General features: G+C 48.0%; 1 protein-coding gene across 2 annotated transcripts in view; it reads left to right on the forward strand.

The window, feature by feature from the left end:
- The window catches only part of CLTCL1 (clathrin heavy chain like 1), an 88781-nt gene that overhangs the window by 15838 nt on the left and 55093 nt on the right, over positions 1–17850 (forward strand). For both annotated transcript variants that reach the window (XM_027859394.1, XM_027859395.1), the window contains exons 2-6: positions 221–428; positions 8041–8309; positions 11478–11639; positions 15852–15965; positions 17576–17749. In XM_027859394.1, coding sequence (XP_027715195.1) covers positions 221–428; positions 8041–8309; positions 11478–11639; positions 15852–15965; positions 17576–17749 — 927 coding nt within the window. The remainder of the gene's footprint in view (positions 1–220; positions 429–8040; positions 8310–11477; positions 11640–15851; positions 15966–17575; positions 17750–17850) is intronic.

Below are 17850 nucleotides of genomic sequence, written 5' to 3' on the forward strand. Positions count from 1 at the left end.
GGGCGGCGTGGCACAGAAGGCTTTGGGTTTGGAATCTGAAGACCTAGGGGCGGATCCTGGCCCCTGGGTCACTCTCACGATCATGACCGTGTGGAGAGTGGGGGAAATTGGCTGTTTCTTTCTGCAGAATAAAGGCGCAGACGCCGTGGTCACTCAGCTCCCTTCCCCTCCCTTCCCCTCAGAAGTTCTGTTTAGTTTAACCACGTATTCTGACATCTAGCTTCAGAACCTGGGCATCAATCCGGCCAACGTTGGCTTCAGCACGCTGACGATGGAGTCTGACAAGTTCATCTGCATCCGAGAGAAGGTGGGAGAGCAAGCTCAGGTGGTCATCATCGACACGAGCGATCCAGCCGCTCCCATCCGACGGCCCATCTCTGCGGACAGTGCCATTATGAATCCAGCCTCAAGAGTGATCGCCCTGAAAGGTATGTGGGTGGCAGTGTTTGGAGGCTTCCTAGCATGCAGGCAAGCATTACTGAGCGCCTACACAGGGAAAGCTGTCTAGCAGAACCGTGGTCCCTGACATGGATCACGTGGTTGGTCTAGCACCGGGTATAGTGGAAGGGGGGTTAGCTTGCCTTGGGACCGGTTGGTGCCTGGAAGGGGTGGAAAGGCCCTGCGGTTCTGCCTGCCTTCTGGCAAGCCTCTGGGACGGCTCGGGTGGTCAGCAGGCTGTTGGTGTCAAACTCAGCTGTTGTGCCCTTGCACTAACACCCAAAGTGCCAGTGAGGGATCCTAGAAGCCTTGTGTATCCTGGAAGAACTTTTCTCAATGCCTAAGTAAGAGCTGATGTTATTGCATGTGGGAATTCCACCACCTTGGAGCAGTGACCTAAAGCCTGAAGGCAATCACATCAGAGAGGGGCTGAGATAGTTACGTTTAGTACACTAGCAGAATGGGAAAACCTGCCACATCCTCACTGATGGCTCATCCTGGGATCCTTGTCACGTTTGGAGCAGGGAAAACCCTACATCTGACGCTTGGGAGTGTTGACTCCCAGACTGCTGTGTTGACTGTGTGCTTCTGACGGTTTTCCCCTTTGGTGGATGTTTAAGTGTCTGGGAGGAAAGACGTTCTGTTCAAACACCAAGTTTGATCCAAAATAAATCTGTGCTCGCTTCCCTTCTTGCTTTCTAGTCTTAAACAGATGGCGAGTTGACTTTATCCTGAGCGTTTCTTGTGAGCCTTCTGCAGAGTGGCTGGTCCTCATCATGGCGGACGTCAGCCAGTGGGTTTTTATTGAGTTGGTCTCCTCGGTTCATCATTTTCCCACTTAGGTCTTTGGTCCTTGACTGTGACGACGTAGACGTGTCTAGCAGAACTTACTCATGGTACGTTTAATAATGTCACAGAGCTTTTACGAAAGACCAGTGTTGGTGCCTTGGCTTGTATGTCAGTCATTTTGTTGTTTCATCTTGGAAAGGTGCACTTTGGCCACATTCCTCCCCATGCAGTGAACTCCAGTGGCCCCTGTTACCGCCAGGAGCAAATACAGACTCCTGTTTGGCCATCAGAGCCCTCCGTGACCTGCCCCATCCTCCCTCCTCCACATGTCCTTCCGGCTGTCCCACGCACCAGACCCTCCCTCTCCCGGTGCCGGGCATTCTCTCTGGTGTCCCCCCAGCCCGGAATGCTCCCTTCCCTGAAGTCTGACCTTCTGGTCCCCTGGGATGCTAGTGCCTCTTTCTGAGGTGATCTCCAGGTGATTCTGTCTGCGTCTTGTTTGTTTGTAGTTGTTTGTGTATCGTCTCCCATGTGAGCCTTAAGACTGGAGAGCGTGGACTGGTTTCTTTTTTTTTAATCTTCTTTTTTGTTTCTTCACTACGTCTACTCGTGCCTGGCACATTCACAAATGCTGCTTGCCTTGCCTTGTGCTAGTCTGGAACAATCACCGTGGCATTCTTCGTGTCCAAGAAGTGCCTTGTGTCGGAGCCATTGTAGTGGTGAACTGGGTCCCTTCTCCATGGTGGGCCCTGCGTTGATCTTAAAGCACAAAGTGGCATTTAGAAGCATCAGCTACTTCCAGAACTATTCAGAACTTTTTAGTACAGGAAAACTCTGGAGTCGTGGACGTTTTAAGACTGGATCCTAAATTCAGTGGACTCTTGTGTCCGTCAGGATTTTCTTGGGATCCCTGGTCTTTGCTATAGTCTTTGGGCCGGGCAAGTGCATCAGACGTGCCCCGGTTGATCTTCCGAATCCCGAGCCTGGCTCAGAGGGACTTGTTGGAAGTTGCCGTACGTTTCTCTCTGGGTCAGTTCATTCATGTATCAGGTGGGTCAGGAATCCACATTAGAGCCCGCCGTTCTTCCAGCCACCCTGCCGATCCAGGCCGGTGGGGTGTGTAGACTCGTCTGGAAGCCAAGAAGGCAAGGGGAGGCGCTTCTCACCTGCGCGGGGCCTCCCCCGACCCTGGCAGACAAGAAGCGTGTGACGGCTCGAATGCTTTTCTACAAATCTAGTCGTTATGTGCAGGGACTTTTAGGACAGAGTAGGTGTGGTTAAAAACGAAAGAGCAGCAGCAGAACCAGCTGGTACTGACCCGGGAGCTGGCGTTGTTAGCGCCTCATTAGTCGTGGCATCGCGGATGAGCTCTGAGCTGTGGGCCGCAGCGTCCGAGGGTGGAGACCTCCGCACGTTTCCTGCGGGTAGACTTGGGATGGTAGGAGTGGAAGCCGAGGCGTCCTTTGTCTTCATCTACAGAAACTGTAGGCAGTGGGTGGCTTGCAGTTGACAGACGGCAGGAAAGACCGTTACCGGAGTGTGTAACAAACCATATTTGTGGACTGCACGTGGCAAGCCCCACCGCATTCAGCGTTGTGCCGTGGCCTTTTAGTCATGGCTGTTTTTTCCAGCTCAGCTACTTGATTTTGTGCTACAGAATATGTTCTCAGTCCATTAAGAAGGGTGGGGAAATAGGACGAGTTGGAAGGAATTTGGAGGCATATATTAAGGGAATGTAAAAATGCATTTTATTCATCTTTTACTGAACTTTTGTTTTCCAAGTGGGGAAAAATTTAGACTGAATTTAGGCTCTTAAAAAGTGGTTAACGGGCCACACAGGACTGTAAAACCTTTTCTTCCCCACCTGTAAGTCATTTTGGTCATTGGGTCTCCCTTACCCAGGGCCACCTCAGGATAGTTGAGCCTTTTGGTGGCAGAAGAGTTAGGAGAGGGTGGGTCTTTAAGGCCTAGCTTTGAGCCTTAGGAGGCCAAGAGCCGTCGGTCGAGAGCTGCCACCAGTCTGAGGATTGCCCTCACTGACTCTCTTTATTTCTTTCCCTCTGTTGTCCCTCTATCCAAATGGCAGTTCTGTGCTCTCTACGAAGCACAGGTGCCTTTTAACTGAGGTTGTGGCAATTTAACACCTTTTCAGAGGTGCCACGGTCTTTGTGGGAGAGGAGGAGGTGGAGCTAAAGGGGGCCTGTGAAAGCATGCCGTCGTAGAGGCGAAGCCTGAACTCATAGAAGTAGCTCAGCTTGCCCCTTTTGTACAGACAGTGAGCCGGTGTTGAAATTGGGATGGGCATCCAGGTGGCCTGGCATGTGTCAGCTTGGTCCCAAGGCAGCTTGGAGTGGAAGGTGGTCAGGCGGCCTCGTGTGCAGCTTCCTCTGCTCTGCTGCCTCGGCTGCCTGTTTAAATTGAGGAATCATCAAGTGACCTCTGGCTTTGTTCGCAGCTGGCTAGTACCAGCGTCTTTTTGTTCATTTGCATAGGCCAAAGACCCTCCAAGTAATTCCACTTTGTGAGAGTAAAGTGTGTCCCTTGTTCCACTAGGTAGTCCTTTCCAGGATTTGTCAGAGTTGAAGCTTTTGGCTGCCCGTAGTTGTCACTGCACGCGCTCTACCCGAGCCAGTAGCCCGACCAGTCCTAGAATTTAACTACTTAACAACAGTGTAATGAGTACCACGTATTCTTTATATCTGTTAGACGAGAACAATGTAATAGCCCAAGTAGGGAAAAGAAAATACTTGTTCTTAATAGCATTCCTTAATTTTTTATCTAAGTAACAAGTGGGAACAGGAAGTTAGTTTTACATGAACAAGGAATGGGTGTTAAGCAGGTAAGCTAAACTTGATGATGGTTATTAGGTCAAATTGAGTAAAAGCCAGTTTTACTAAGGAGCAGTGAGTGGAAGTGGGAGGAGAGAAATTTAGGTGTGGTAGAAGGAAACGCTTCTTAACCCTTCGAGCTCTCCAGAATTGGGTGACTCTGCCTCCTGCCTTGCTGGGAGTCTTCAAAGCCTGGGTACAGCAGCTCCTGTTTGGGAATGAATCCCCGAGTTGGCCACATCCCAAACTATGCATCGCCTCCTGCATGTTGATATGTCATGGCTCTGTCGGGAGGTGGGTGACACTCTACCAGTGCGCCTCTGAAATCGTCTTTCCGAGTTGTTCATTTTTACACATTGTTCTGCTTCTGCTCACTTCACTCTGTGTCAAAGTCCATATGAGTCTTCTAGGCTTTCTTCATTTCACAGGGCACAGTACGAGTCCGTTACGCTCACATACCGTCATTTGTTCAGCCATTTCCCAGTTGATAGGCACTGCCTTAATTTCTAGTACGCAAGCCTCACAAGAAGAGCCGCTATTAATATTTTTGCATAAATAGGCCTTTTTCTTATCTGATCTCGCTGAGGTTTGAGCCTAATAACACTGCTGGGTCAGAGGGTATGCGCAGTTTAGTCCCTTTTTGGTTATGGTTCCAAATTGATTTCCAAGATGGCTGTACCAGTTTATAGCTTCTCCAGCAGGGTAGCCGCGTGCCGCCCAACATTTGTCATTTTTTCTGTTGGGTGTGAAGTAGACCCTCACAGCTGCTTTAATTTGCATTTTCTCCTTTTTCGTGATTTGAAGCATGGACTCACGTGACTCCGTTTGCTTGGATTTTTGCTCTCTCCTCTGAGAGCTGCCTTTTCATAGCCTTTGATCATTGGGGAATGGCTCTTATTACAAATGCAAATGAGTGAGTTCCTTATATATCTTGGAAATGAGATGTTTATCAGAGAAACTTGCTGCAAAGATATTTTTTTTCACTGCATTGGATTTGTTTGTGTAAAACCTTTTTAATTTCATGTTTTTTCATCCATCCTTTTTTCTAATACTTCTCCTCTTTGCTCCCTTACCCCATCTTTACATAGAAGATGAGAAGAGGAGATTGCTCAGGGCTGATGCTTGAGCCTTGTTAGCTGGACACAAATCACTTCAAACTGAAGAAGGCATAATGGTAATAGAATGGGAGGAGCCTTACAAGCTTAGGTTGATATACTTTAGTTAAAACTGTTTTAATAAAAACAGGAGGAAAGATGTTTTTTATAAGATATGAGGTAACATTTTATATTTAATATTTGTTTTTGGTTAGCTTAACTTACAGATGGACAGATATCCAACAGATTTAGTCATTCTGATCCAAGGATGTTCTCAGCGTCATATTGTAATGATAAAAACAATTTGAGCCCATTTTCCTGCTTAGCTACCTCATTGAGCATCTCATATATGGAAGCATTTAGTTTCTCGTTCCTTAGTGATCGCCATTCAGTCAGTAAACATGAAGTGCCTACTATGTACCAAGCACTGGGGATACAAATATGAAAAAGGAAGGCAGTCCCTGCCAGGGATGTGGGGCATGATGACGAAATCCACAGGATGCAGCTGGGTGGGAAATGAAGGGCCAGCTGGCCTGGGCCATCCTTCAGTGCCTCTGAGCTCAGGGCGCGATGAGGTGAGGGAAGAAAGCAACACTTGCTCTTAAAAGATGCGTGAAATTAATAAAATGCACAGAATGTTGATTTGGGAACAGGCTAATGATTGGCTGGAGTTCATTTAACCAGAGGAAAAATGTGAATGGCTTTTTAATTTGTCTTGGCTGCTTGCTTACTTCTTCCTGTCAGAAGCATGAAACTATAAAAATAACCTTTGACATTAAAATTAAGTCCTAATAATGCAATTTTGCCACTTAGAAGTGACTTAAGAAAACTTATATCAGTTTGAGCTGACTTAACTTTTCCCTGTAATAATAATTTGGCATTTTTCTTGTCATAACATGTTATGGCTCTGTAAACTTAAGGTATTTAATGGACCAGTCAAGTGATCAAATATTTTTTAAGTCCCTACTGTGTGCCAGGCACTGTGCTAAATGCTGCAGATAAAAGGAAAGGCAAAAAATGATCCCTCCCTTCAGGGAGCTCCCAGTCTAAGGAGGGGGACAACATGTAAGCAGGATCAGGAGAGGTTTCTGGCAGAAGGTGGAGTTTTAGTTGAGATTTGGAGGAAGCCAGGAGAGGAGAGGTGAGGAGGGAGAGAATATCGGCCATTGGAGACAGTCGGTGAAACGGCCTGGAGATAGAGTGGGTGTGGGTAACAGCAGAAGGCATCGAGTACAGAGAAGAGGGGAGGAAGGTGGAAGACCAGGAAGATGGAAGGGAGCAGGCTCATGGAGGGCTCTGAGTGCCAATGGAGGATTTCGTATGTGATTCTGGAGGCAGCAGAGCCCCTGGAGCTTATTGAAATGGGGATGGGGTTTGACATGGATGGACCTGGGCTTTAGGAGTCACTGGTCAGTGGCCCAGCTGGCTTGAGAGAGACTTGAGGCAGGCAGAGCCACCACAGCTGTGGCAGTAGCTCCAGACAGGTTTGAGGTGAGGCAGGTCTACATGGGGGTGGCGGTGGTGTCAGCGGAGGGAAGGGGCTGTGTAGGAGAGCTTACCTAGGCCAGGCTTCCTGCGGCCCATGGTTAGACTCCAGGAAAGTTCTGTTCTGGCTTGTCTCCAGGGGCACAAAATACTTTTCCCTAGGGCTTAGTAATACGATTAACTGTAGTTAATACATTTCATGTGTGATGTTAGTATTTATAAAATTGGAGATTTGCAATCCTCTTCCCTTTTTCATATCCAGAAAAATCTTTTAGAAAACTAATCCAAGACTGACATTTCAACTGTAGTCATTTAAACAAAATTGACTTTACTGGTATCCTTTTCCATCCTTAATATTTGGACAACAGCAGATCATTGTGACCGTTTTGCCTTCATCTGATTGTATGTTTTGATCTTCTTTGTCACCAAAGTAAGATAATATAGTTTGACTCTTTTTGCACTGCTTACATGATCCTGGTCAATTACTTGAGTTTTAAACTCTTTGTTAAGGTAAGAGTCTGCTTCCAGTGTGGAGAATATACTGTCCCAAGCTTCGGGGGTTCGTACAGCTGTTTTCAGAGATACTTTTAAGGACCTGTAAATTTTCAGGTCTTCCAACATGGTGTGATAAGGGGCGAGGTGTTTCCTCTCCACTGCCACAACAAGCTACACCACGCCAGCATTCCTTCTCACCCCAGAACCCCTCCTCAGAACTGTGATCCAGATGCAAGCACAGGCAGAGCAAGAGATTCCTGCCTCAGCACTGGCAAAGAGATCCCTGCAATCCTTCTCTGATCAGCCACTCAATTCCCCCTCAGTCTGTGGGCCGGAAGCTCAGGAGACAGCCGCTGCCCCAGAGGCCGCGCTTGGGACTTGCAGCTGAGACCTAACTCCTTCTCTCACCGCATTCACAGACTTTTCCCACTGACCTTCTAAGTTGTCTTTCGCGTTCGTGGGTTGAGAAGTCTGGAAACCGCCGCAGCTGCCCACGATTCAGCCCTCTGAGGCCTGCTCCAGGGTCACTGTGGCCTGCGCGCCCATGCCAAACTGCGCTCCTCTCCCCACCTGGCACAATATACCTTTCTGATCAGCCATCCAGGTTGTCTTGGGCTGCAAATTTGTTTCACTCTGTCTTTTTGTGGGTTCTGATGTTTTAGAATTTGTTTAGAGCCATTTTTTACAGGTATTTGGGGGAGAGCTCAAGCACGTCACTGCTTTCATTCCAGTTTTGCCTTCAGCAGACCATAATTTAAACTGGTTTTCAAAACACATGGAAATGGTTAATCAAGTGGCTATAGAAATAGCTATGAGGATGTAAAAATGTGCCTGTTTCAGGTTGCTAATCTCTCTCTTTCTTCTTTCCCTCTGTCCCTCCCCTCCCCCCTCCCTCCTTTCCTCCCTCCTAGCGGGAAAGACCCTTCAAATTTTCAACATTGAGATGAAGAGTAAAATGAAAGCCCACACAATGGCAGAGGAGGTGACCTTCTGGAAATGGATCTCTGTCAACACTGTTGCCTTGGTGACCGACGTGGCTGTCTACCATTGGGGCATGGAGGGCGACTCGCAGCCCCTGAAGATGTTTGACCGACACGCGAGTCTGGCTGGTTGTCAGATCATCAACTACAGGACCGATGACCACCAGAAGTGGCTTCTGCTGATCGGCATCTCCGCCCAGGTGAGCAGGGATGCTGGGACTCTCCCCCCAGTGTGGGCATGTCCAGGTGAGGTGCTGGCCTGAGGCCTGAATAACACCCCAGCTCTGTAGAGCTGGTCCATTCGGGCTGCCGTGCCCTGATATTGACTGGTTTTTGCTGTGTCTCCATGCAAAGAAATGGTGGAAGCTTCTTTGCAGACACAAGTTTGGGTCAACATGTAAGATGTGTGCCGTGTGGGAGGACTTTGTTCCCAAAAGGGAATGGAGTGGAGTTGAGGGCTGTCCTGACAGCCCTGGCCAGCCTCCCCCAACCCCGCAGCACTCTGGGACTTTGGGAAAATGGCTTTACTTTTGCGGGCCTTGGGTTTCACCCCCGTAAAATAAAAGGCAGTGGGTGGTAGCTCTCCATGACCCATCATGACCGGCCAGGGTGTTAGCAGTTCAGTTCTCCTTCCTGTGTCTTTTGACAGCGTTCATTTTGGGGGGGTTCCATTGAGTACTGCGTGAAGCTTAAAACTGAATGAACCAGACCTTTCATGTGAGACAGAGAGCACATAGGTCAGTCAGGATGCACTTATTAAGTGCCTACTGTATGCCAGGCACTGTGCTAAGCACTGGGAGTACAAAGAGAGGGTTCTGTCCCTGCCCGAGGCGCTCGCGTGGGAGAGACAACAAGCAAACCCAGCTGTGTCCATACAGCCAGGCTATGTGCAGGATAAGTGGGGAATGATCTCCAGAGGGAAGGCCCAGGAGTTGAGGGTGCCTCTGCTGCTTCTCACACTCCAGCTTTTGGGAGAACGTGTTTGTCAGAGTCCCAGAAGGCACCTCTGAGGACCCTGATCCTCTGTGGCCCCTCACGTGGTCCTCCAGCCGTCGCCCCACCGTCTCTGCAGGCAGCCTGGCTCACATCCGTGTGACCCTCGTGGGCGAAGGGCTCTGATTGTTCTGCTTGGCCTCAGAGCGCGGACTGGGAATGACGGTGTGGCACTTTAGACCGGACAGAAAGAAAAGCGTGCTCCCGGTTGGAGCTGTCCCCTCCAGGTCATTTCTGCAGGCTAAGCACCCCTGCTTCTTTCCCCTGGTCCATTCCCTTCACCATCTTGGTTGCCCTTCTTTGGACACACTAGAATTTGTCTCGGTCCGTGTTAAAATGTGATCCCCAGAGCTGGATACGGTAACTTTCCCTGCAGACCTGAGCAGAGCCCAGTGGCACGTCTCTCCCAGAGCCGGGGGCACGCAAGCAGTCTAGGCTCACCCGGCCTTTTTGGCTGCCCCACCTTCAGTGTGTGGCTCACTGACACCACCCCCCCATCCCAAAACCTCTGCCCCGATCTGTATTTGGTATGAATTTTCCTCTAGCTATGACTCTCCTCTCCTTAGCTTAGGAGGTGGATTTTTTGTAACCCAGCAGCGGGACTTTACATTGTTCTCTGTTCAGTCTCATTTGAGAATCACTTCAGTCTTCACAACTAGCCCATCCTGTAGTATTCTGGGCGTTTTCCAGTCTGTTGGCTGTTCCTTCTACTTTATGTAATCTGCAGGTTTGATAAGTGTGCCATCTCTACCTTTATTGGGGTGGTTGTTGAATATGACGGTCAGAGGCCTTGGGGAGCTTCCCCAGGTGAGCTCCCGGAGCCCTTCCTCCAGGCTGACGTCACATCACCTGCTGCCTTCTCATGTATGGCTGCCATCCCCTGGAAAAAAGCAACATCTAGCTTTTTTACGAAAATCATTTTATTGCATTTGCAATTTCTCCTGCACATTGCGTATGCATATAGCGAGAGCTAGCTTTAAAAAATTGGGTTTTATTGCGTATGCATCAGGTTCCATTGGTATGAAATGGGCTGGTTTTGCTGAATTTTTTTCCTCTGTGTAAAGGGATGGCTTGTTGGGTAGGGGGATGGGTTACATTCAGAAATGAAGATGATACTAATGCACTGTCAGTGGAGTTGAGAACTGATCCAACCATTCTGGAGAGCAATTTGGAACTCTACCCAAAGGGCTATAAAATTATGCATCCTCTTTAATCCAGCAATACCACTCGTAGGGCTGTATCCCAAAGGGATCATAAAAACGGGAAAAGGACCTACATGTACAAAAATATTCACAGCAGCTCTTATTGTGGTGGCAAAGAATTGGAAACTGAGGGAATGCCCATCTGTTGGGGAATGGCTGAACACGTTGTGATATATGAATGTGATGGAATACTATTGTGCTATAAGACATGATGAGCAGGCTGACTTCAGAAAAATCTGGAAGGACTTGTATGGTCTGATGCTGAGTAAAGTGAGCAGAACCAGGAGAACGCTGTACACAGTGCATTGTACATTGTGCGATGACTGACTTTGATAGACTTAGCCCAAGGATCTAAGACATCTCCAAAGGCCTCATGATGGAAAATGCTGTCCACAACCAGAGAAAGAACTGTGGAGTTTGAATGCAGATCGAAGCAGACTATTTGCTGTTTTTTTCTTCTGTTGTGTTTCCTCTTTCTTGTGGTTCCTCCCCTTGGTTCTAATTCTTCCTTACAACATGACTAATATGAAAATATGTTTAATAGGAATGTATATGTATAGCCTATATCAGATTGCACGCTGTCTTGGGGAGGGAGGGGGAGAAAAATTTAAAGCTCAAAAGCTTATGGAAGTGATTGTTGATAAATTAAAAAAACAAACAAAACTCACGATGGAAAATGCTATCCACATCCAGAAAAAGAACCTCGGAGTCTGGGTGCAGATGGAAGCTGACTATTTGCTCTTCTTTTCCTTTGTTGTTTTGTTTTATTGCTTCATTCCTGTGGTTCCTCCCATTAGTTCTAATTGTTCTTTACATCGTGACTAATGGGAAAATCTGCTTAACATGAGTGTACAAGTGGAGCCTTTATCAGATTGCACGCCATCTTGGCGGGGGGGAAGAGGGAGAGGAAGAAAATTTAAAACCCATAATCTTATGGAAGTGAATGTTGAAAACTAAAAATAAATAAATTAATTTTTTTAAAAAAAGAAATGCTGATAATTAAAGCTATTGATAAAAAAATTTTAAAAAGATAGGGCCCCTTCCCCTTTTTAAAAATGCCTCTTTTCTTTTTAAAGATAGAATAATAATCGCTCATCGTTCTCTTCGGGCTCTCTGCTTTCGTGCTGTGTGAAAGTTAACGAAGCTCTTTTCACTCTCTGCACAATCTTTTAGCAAAACCGTGTGGTTGGAGCCATGCAGCTTTACTCGGTGGACAGGAAGGTGTCACAGCCTATAGAAGGTCATGCTGCGGCTTTCGCCGAGTTCAAAATAGAAGGGAACTCCAAGGCTTCCACTCTTTTTTGTTTTGCTGTGCGGAGCTCTGCAGGTGGCAAGGTAAGAACCTTTCTCTTTCTTGCCTTTCGTCTTCTCTTTCTGTGGGATTAGGGCCTCAGTTCTTGCAATAAGCAGCAATTTATAAAAATAAGAATAATAATGAGAAGCCAGAGCCTGGCAGTTGAAGAAAGAAAGTGAATTTCCCTTGCTATCAGTGAAGCCGGCATTCACAGCTCCCCGAGCAGTTTTCTCCCAAATTCTGAGCTGTGATTCAATAGAGATTTGATTTCCAAATGAGCTAGCAGTGTCTGTGCAGGCCTTCTCAGAAATCCTCCCCTTTCAGGCATAATGGGGGGGGGTGGGGATAGGGGAATATTGAACAAAAACATTTTTGGTTGATTCATTTATTCTCCTTCATTGATTAAGGGATTTAGGTAAACTTATTTCTAATTTTGGATACTTGCTTTTTGTCAGACTTTTTTAAGCTCGATTTTCTTTTTTTAGCCATTTTTTAAAAATTAATCTATCCCTCTCACTACTCTGCCCCATCTTCCCCTTCAGAAATCAGATTGCTTAGTATGTATCTACATAGTCCAGCAAAATAAACTTCCACGTTCCACCCCCGCCATCTGAACATCGCTGTCTCTGTCCACATCTTACGTTCACCTCCTCTCTGTCAGAGGGCGAGTCCTGTGTTTCATCTTCATTCTTTGGGCCTGGTGGTTTATCACATCATTAATCAGCGTTCTAAAGTCTCTTATTCCTCTGCGATGTTGTCATTGTATGACACGTTCTGGTTCTGCTCACTTTGCTGTGGATCAGTTCAGAAAGGTCTTCCTGGTTTCCTCTGCAGTCGTACACGTCACCGTGTCTTATGACACAGGAATATTCCAGTGGATTCGTCTGCTATAGCTTGTTGAGCCATTCTCCAAGAGAACATCTCTTTAGTTTCCTGTTTGAGCCGTGGGGAAACCCATCTGCTCCGAGTCTCTTGTACGGATAGATCGGGGCGCTCTTTCTTGGGTGCCTCTTTGGGGTACAGGCCTAGTAGTAGCATGGGTGACCCAGAGGCCGTGCGCAGTTCGGTGACTTTCTGGGCACTGGTTTCCAGAATGACTGAACCAGTTCACCGTTGAGCCAGCGGGGTACGAGTGTGCCTGTTTGCCTACGGCCCCTCCCATGTTTTCCGTTTCCCTCGTGATTCACCTCTTCTTTACGACCCTACATAACTTCAAAGCTTCCCGGATCGAATCCTCCAGCACCAGACCCGTGCACAGACTCCTCCTTGACCGCTCAGTAAGCGGCTGTATATCTGCTTTAGCTTTGGTGAACACTGCTTTATCCTCATGGGACGGGCCCAGTCTTCTAAAATGCTTCAGTGATTTTCAAAACTTGCGGTCCTTTCCTGATGGCCCTTGTCTGGCAGAGCCTCCCCTTGTCACCGCGAGATCAGCCTCTGCACCGTGGATCTGAGGATCTCGTGGTAGAGCACCTCCCCCACACCAAGGGCCTTTCATTCCCATCCCCCTCCTCTTGGAGTCCCCTCTGTACCCTGGTCAGAGCCCTGGGGCTGCGTTCTCTTGGTTTTGTGTTCCTGGTGCCTCTTGCTCTCTTGGTTCGGTTTGTCCAGGTTTGCCCGAGTGTCTCTGAATTCCTCCCGTTTGTTTCTTTCAGTGCAGTCCTAATCCATGACTTTCCTGTCCCACAGTTTACTCAGTCGTTTCACGATTGATTGATGTATAGCAAACAGAGTCTAGCTATGACTGTTTTGTCGTAATATAAATGTAGATATATGTATGTATATGTCTGTGTGTACACACATAAAACTCTGTGCCTTCTTGGGGTATCCACCGGCTTTTCTGGAGATAAATCTAATTTGCTGGCTGTGATGGGAGGCCCCAGGACATACTGACATGTCTCTGGCACAGAAGCAATATGGTACCAACGGAGCAGGCTTTTTAGGTGGAATTGAGGCACAGGCACGTGGCTCCAGGCTCAAATAGGAACTTTAGTAAAGAGGAGACTAGCCAGGGCTATGCTTTTAGGCCCGGTGTAGTGGAGTCGGGGCCTCCGCTTACTATGCTCTTAGATTTTTATATGCTGTATAGACATGACATTGTGGGAGTCAGGTCTTGCCTTCTAGACTTCCTAGCTGTGTGGCCGTGGGCAAGTCATTTAACCTCTTTAAGCTCAACAGTTAGAGACCAGATTGGTGGAGGATCATCACATTAATGGAATTGCAGGTCCCAACAAAATAAAACATAGATTTGTTGTTTTCAAAATCCCGAGAGACTCCGAGCAAGAAATAGGTTTCAGAAAAACGGGGATGGCTGAACAAATTGTTGGAAGTGAATGTCATTCATAATAATGTTACATTGTAAGGAATAATGAAAGATATGCATGCAAAGAATCCTGGGAAGTATGCCCTAGAACCAAGAGGACAATTTGTTCGAAAACAACCTTGTGGAGAAAATCAGCTTTAAGAGACTGTAGAATTCCACTGGATTCCGTGCCCCGTCATGTCACCAGAGGGCCTTTGAGGATCAAGCGTGTTATCTCTCTCCTGACCCACGGTAGCGGACTCAGGGTGCAGAAGGATACCTGTGTTTTTAGACACGGCCCCTGTGTGGGTTTGTTTGCTTGACTCGCCTTATTTGTTTCAGGGATCTTTTATTTCTTTTTTTTTCAAGTTCAGTAGGATTGGGGAAGAGGAAAAATTAGCACACTATAGATTCCCCCCTACTTAAAAAAAAAAAGGCGTTGAAGCATTTTTTTAGATGCACAGAAGGAAGCGGAAGGAAGAACAGACAAGCGGGACACTTGAAAGTGCAGAATTATTACCTCCTTTTTAAAAAAGCGTGGTGTGAAATGGATATTTCAGTTTTCCATAGAGTCCTCTTTTGTGTCCTGTTTATATAGAAGCGCTCTTTTTTGGTGCTTAACTTTAAGATAAAAATAACACTTGATTTTACAAAGTAAAAGAGAGAGCTTTCGAATGTTGAAGCAGCACCACTTTTCTTTGGCATACGTGACTTTGGTGAACGTGAACCTAAGATGTGGCAGTGATGGAAGCCTAGATCTCCCGTGTGACTTGTGTGGCTAACGCAGGACAGCTGAGAACTAGGAACAGCGTCTTGGAGCCCTTTGTTGTAGCCTCCTGACCTTGGCAAACTCAGCTCTTTCGAGTCTCCTTTCGTCCCCACCCCCCATTTTGTTTGGTTGGGGGCTGGCAGCAAAGGGAACGTGCCCCGGAATTTGTCAGAATGCTCTTGCTCTCCAGTACTCCTCGGCTCTCGAGGGCTTCGCCCACATCACAGAGCTGAGATCCTGCCCTTCCCGGAGCGCCCTCACGCAGCCTCTCTTTCTCTCTCGTCTGAGTTCTTGGGCAGCCTTCTCTGGGGTTTCCCTGGCTGCCGACGTGCCCTCTGCCCAGACTGCTGCCGGTCGTCTGATGGTGGCCTGCTTTTGCTCAAGAGCTCTGGGTGGTTCCCTGTGGTCTGCTGTAAAGCTCTACCTCTTTTAGGACTTGAGCACGTAAGACAGCCTGACTTTGCTTATCGTCTCCTACCCCACCCCCACCACCACATGCACTGTGCCCCAGCAGAGCTGACAGTAGCCCGCACAGTGTTCCCTGGAAAAAGCCTTCAGGTACCCTCCCGCCTGCTTGTCTCTGCCTGCTGATTGTGGATTTACTGTCCTGCCCTAGATCAAATCCTCAGTTGTCCGATTTTCCCTTGTTTCTGCTCCAAACTATGAGTACTCTTCGTCTGATCCTATAGCACATTGTTTTGTACTCTTGGAGATTACAAATGCCTGCTGAGTGAATCCCCAGCCTTTGAAAACTCCCAGAGAAGGATGGGAGCTGGCTAGGGTTTCTGCCCTCCAGTTATAACTTCCTCCCTCCCCTTTCGTCTTCTGCGACATGGGGCTTTCTTGGATCTCCGCCCCCTGCTCTCCTTTCTGGGTTTCTCTTCCCCGTCCCACCTGTGCATCTTGCGCTCTCCTTAGCGTCTCTTACCTGATGTGCTCTGTGCCTTGCCTCTTACTTCCCGAGAGGCCCTCTTGTGGCCTCACCTGCTTGGATGCTGCTCCCCCGGCCTCCCACTCGGTGCTCCCGGCTCCCTGGGTCAGTGTAGCGTGTGGGAGGCTAGTCCAGTCTTGGCAGCTTGAAGCTAAGCTGGTTCCCTGGAGACTGCCCCTGGCCTCGAGAGCCCACGGGCTTTCCCAGCCAGCCTGCCTCGGGGCATCATGACCTGAAATCTCTTCCCCCAGCTGCACATAATTGAAGTGGGCCAGCCTGCAGCAGGGAACCAACCCTTTGTGAAGAAAGCGGTGGACGTGTTTTTTCCTCCAGAGGCACAGACAGATTTCCCTGTGGCCATGCAGGTAAGATGGTTTAATTTTCTCTCAGTTCCTGCCAATAATCAGACAGAGAAGGCCCTGGATTTGGAGGCTGAGGACCTGGGTTCAGATCCTCCCTGCTCCTCTCTCTGCTAGTGTAGCCTTGAGGCAATCACTTCTGTATCCCAGGCCTGCTTCCTCGTCTTCTGGATCTCAGATGCCACAGACCGTGTGGTCCTGTGAACTAGCTGAAACAAAGAATTTTATATGTGTGTGGGGGTGGGGTGGGGTGGGGTGGGGTGGTTTAATCCTTGGTTAGACTGCCTCTGTTTCTTGATAATTGGCCTGATTGGCTTCTAAGAAGGAAAGCTACAGAGCCAAGGGGAAGGTTACTCTGCTGGTCATTTCTCACCAACACGAACACCCCGAGTCAGACGTAGGAGGCTGGTGCAGGGGGAGGCCAAAAACACGCTGTTGTCTGTGTTCTAACATTTTTCCCCCTTGTCTTTTTCAGATAGTTTAATAATGTTTTTTGATTATGGACTAATACTTTCAGATGACTTTCAAATTCTGTTTTGTAAAACTGTTGAAGTCTTGAAATTTTATGTCTGTTGGAAGATCCCTGTCCACAGCTGCACACCTGCTGGGTCAGTGTTAAAACTGATGAATAACCCACAGTGGCAGTGAGATGGTGACATCGAGATGGGCCTTTGCTTCCTGTTGGCAGTCCTTTCCTAATGACCCAGTGAAGAACATGGGGTTGAGTGTTACACTCGTTTTGCATATGAGGAAACTGAGGCTCAGGGGTCAAGGGACGTGTTCCAGGGTCACAGGTCTCAAAAGTGTGGGAGCCGAGATTCAGGTTCCGTGGTTTCCAGTGTTCTTTCTGTGACAGAGGTCATGGCGGAGGGAGCTCCTATTCAGACATAGTTCTCCTGCAGAACCGTTCAGCTATAGTGTCTCGGCAGAGGTGAGGACAGAGACAAAGTGAAAGGCCCGTCAGCTCCATCTGATGTGGCAGGCAAGGAGGATGGGTAGTTCACATTTCTTCTCTCTCTGCTCCTCGCCACTTTGGGGCATCTCGGTGGCACATGGAATGGCTGTGGCCCTGAGCTTGGAGTCAAGAAGACCCGAGTTCAGATCTAGCCTCAGAAACATACACTAGCTGTGTGACCCTGGGCAAGTCACTTACCTTCTGTTTGCCTCTGTTTCCTCATCTTTAAAATGAGGATAATACCAGCAGCTGCCTTGTTGTGAAATCAAATGAGAGAATTATTGAGAAGTATTTGCACAGGGCCTGGCACACAGGAGGTGCTACGTAAGTGTGGGCTGCTATTGCCTTATTCACAGGCTAGATTTCAACTTAGAATGAACACGGACACCCCCACCCGAGCTGTCTGCCCTGCACCCTGTCGTGATGCTTCTTTCACGGCGGCCTGTGATCCCTGGATCGTTTTTAAATGGAGACTCTTAGCAGGCAGGGACTGAAGGTCCAGGTTGTGAAAAAGAAACCTCTTATTTTCAGGAGTAGGGGGTGCCTCAGGGACAGTGAGGCCGCCTCCCATTGGAGGTGAATTAAGCAATGTTTCAGTGGGAAACTGCTTCTGGCATAGACACAGCTGTGAGGGTCTTACGATTTTTTCCTTTCCTTACAGATAGGAATCAAGCATGGAGTTATTTACTTGATTACAAAGCATGGTTACATTCACTTGTATGACTTGGAGTCTGGAGTGTGCATATACATGAACCGCATCAGCGCTGATACGATCTTTGTCACTACTCCTCATGAACCCACCTCTGGGATTATTGGTGTGAACAAGAAAGGGCAGGTAGGTCCCCTCCTCTTCATGAACCCCCAGGAGAAATTAAGGAATGCCATTCAGCAGAATGTCGGAGAGAAGCCCCCGTGCAGCCGATTCCCTGCCAGCTG

The sequence above is a fragment of the Vombatus ursinus genome, unplaced genomic scaffold (genome assembly GCF_900497805.2).
Source record: "Vombatus ursinus unplaced genomic scaffold, bare-nosed wombat genome assembly UNPS02014167.1, whole genome shotgun sequence".
NCBI classification, from domain to species: domain Eukaryota; kingdom Metazoa; phylum Chordata; class Mammalia; order Diprotodontia; family Vombatidae; genus Vombatus; species Vombatus ursinus.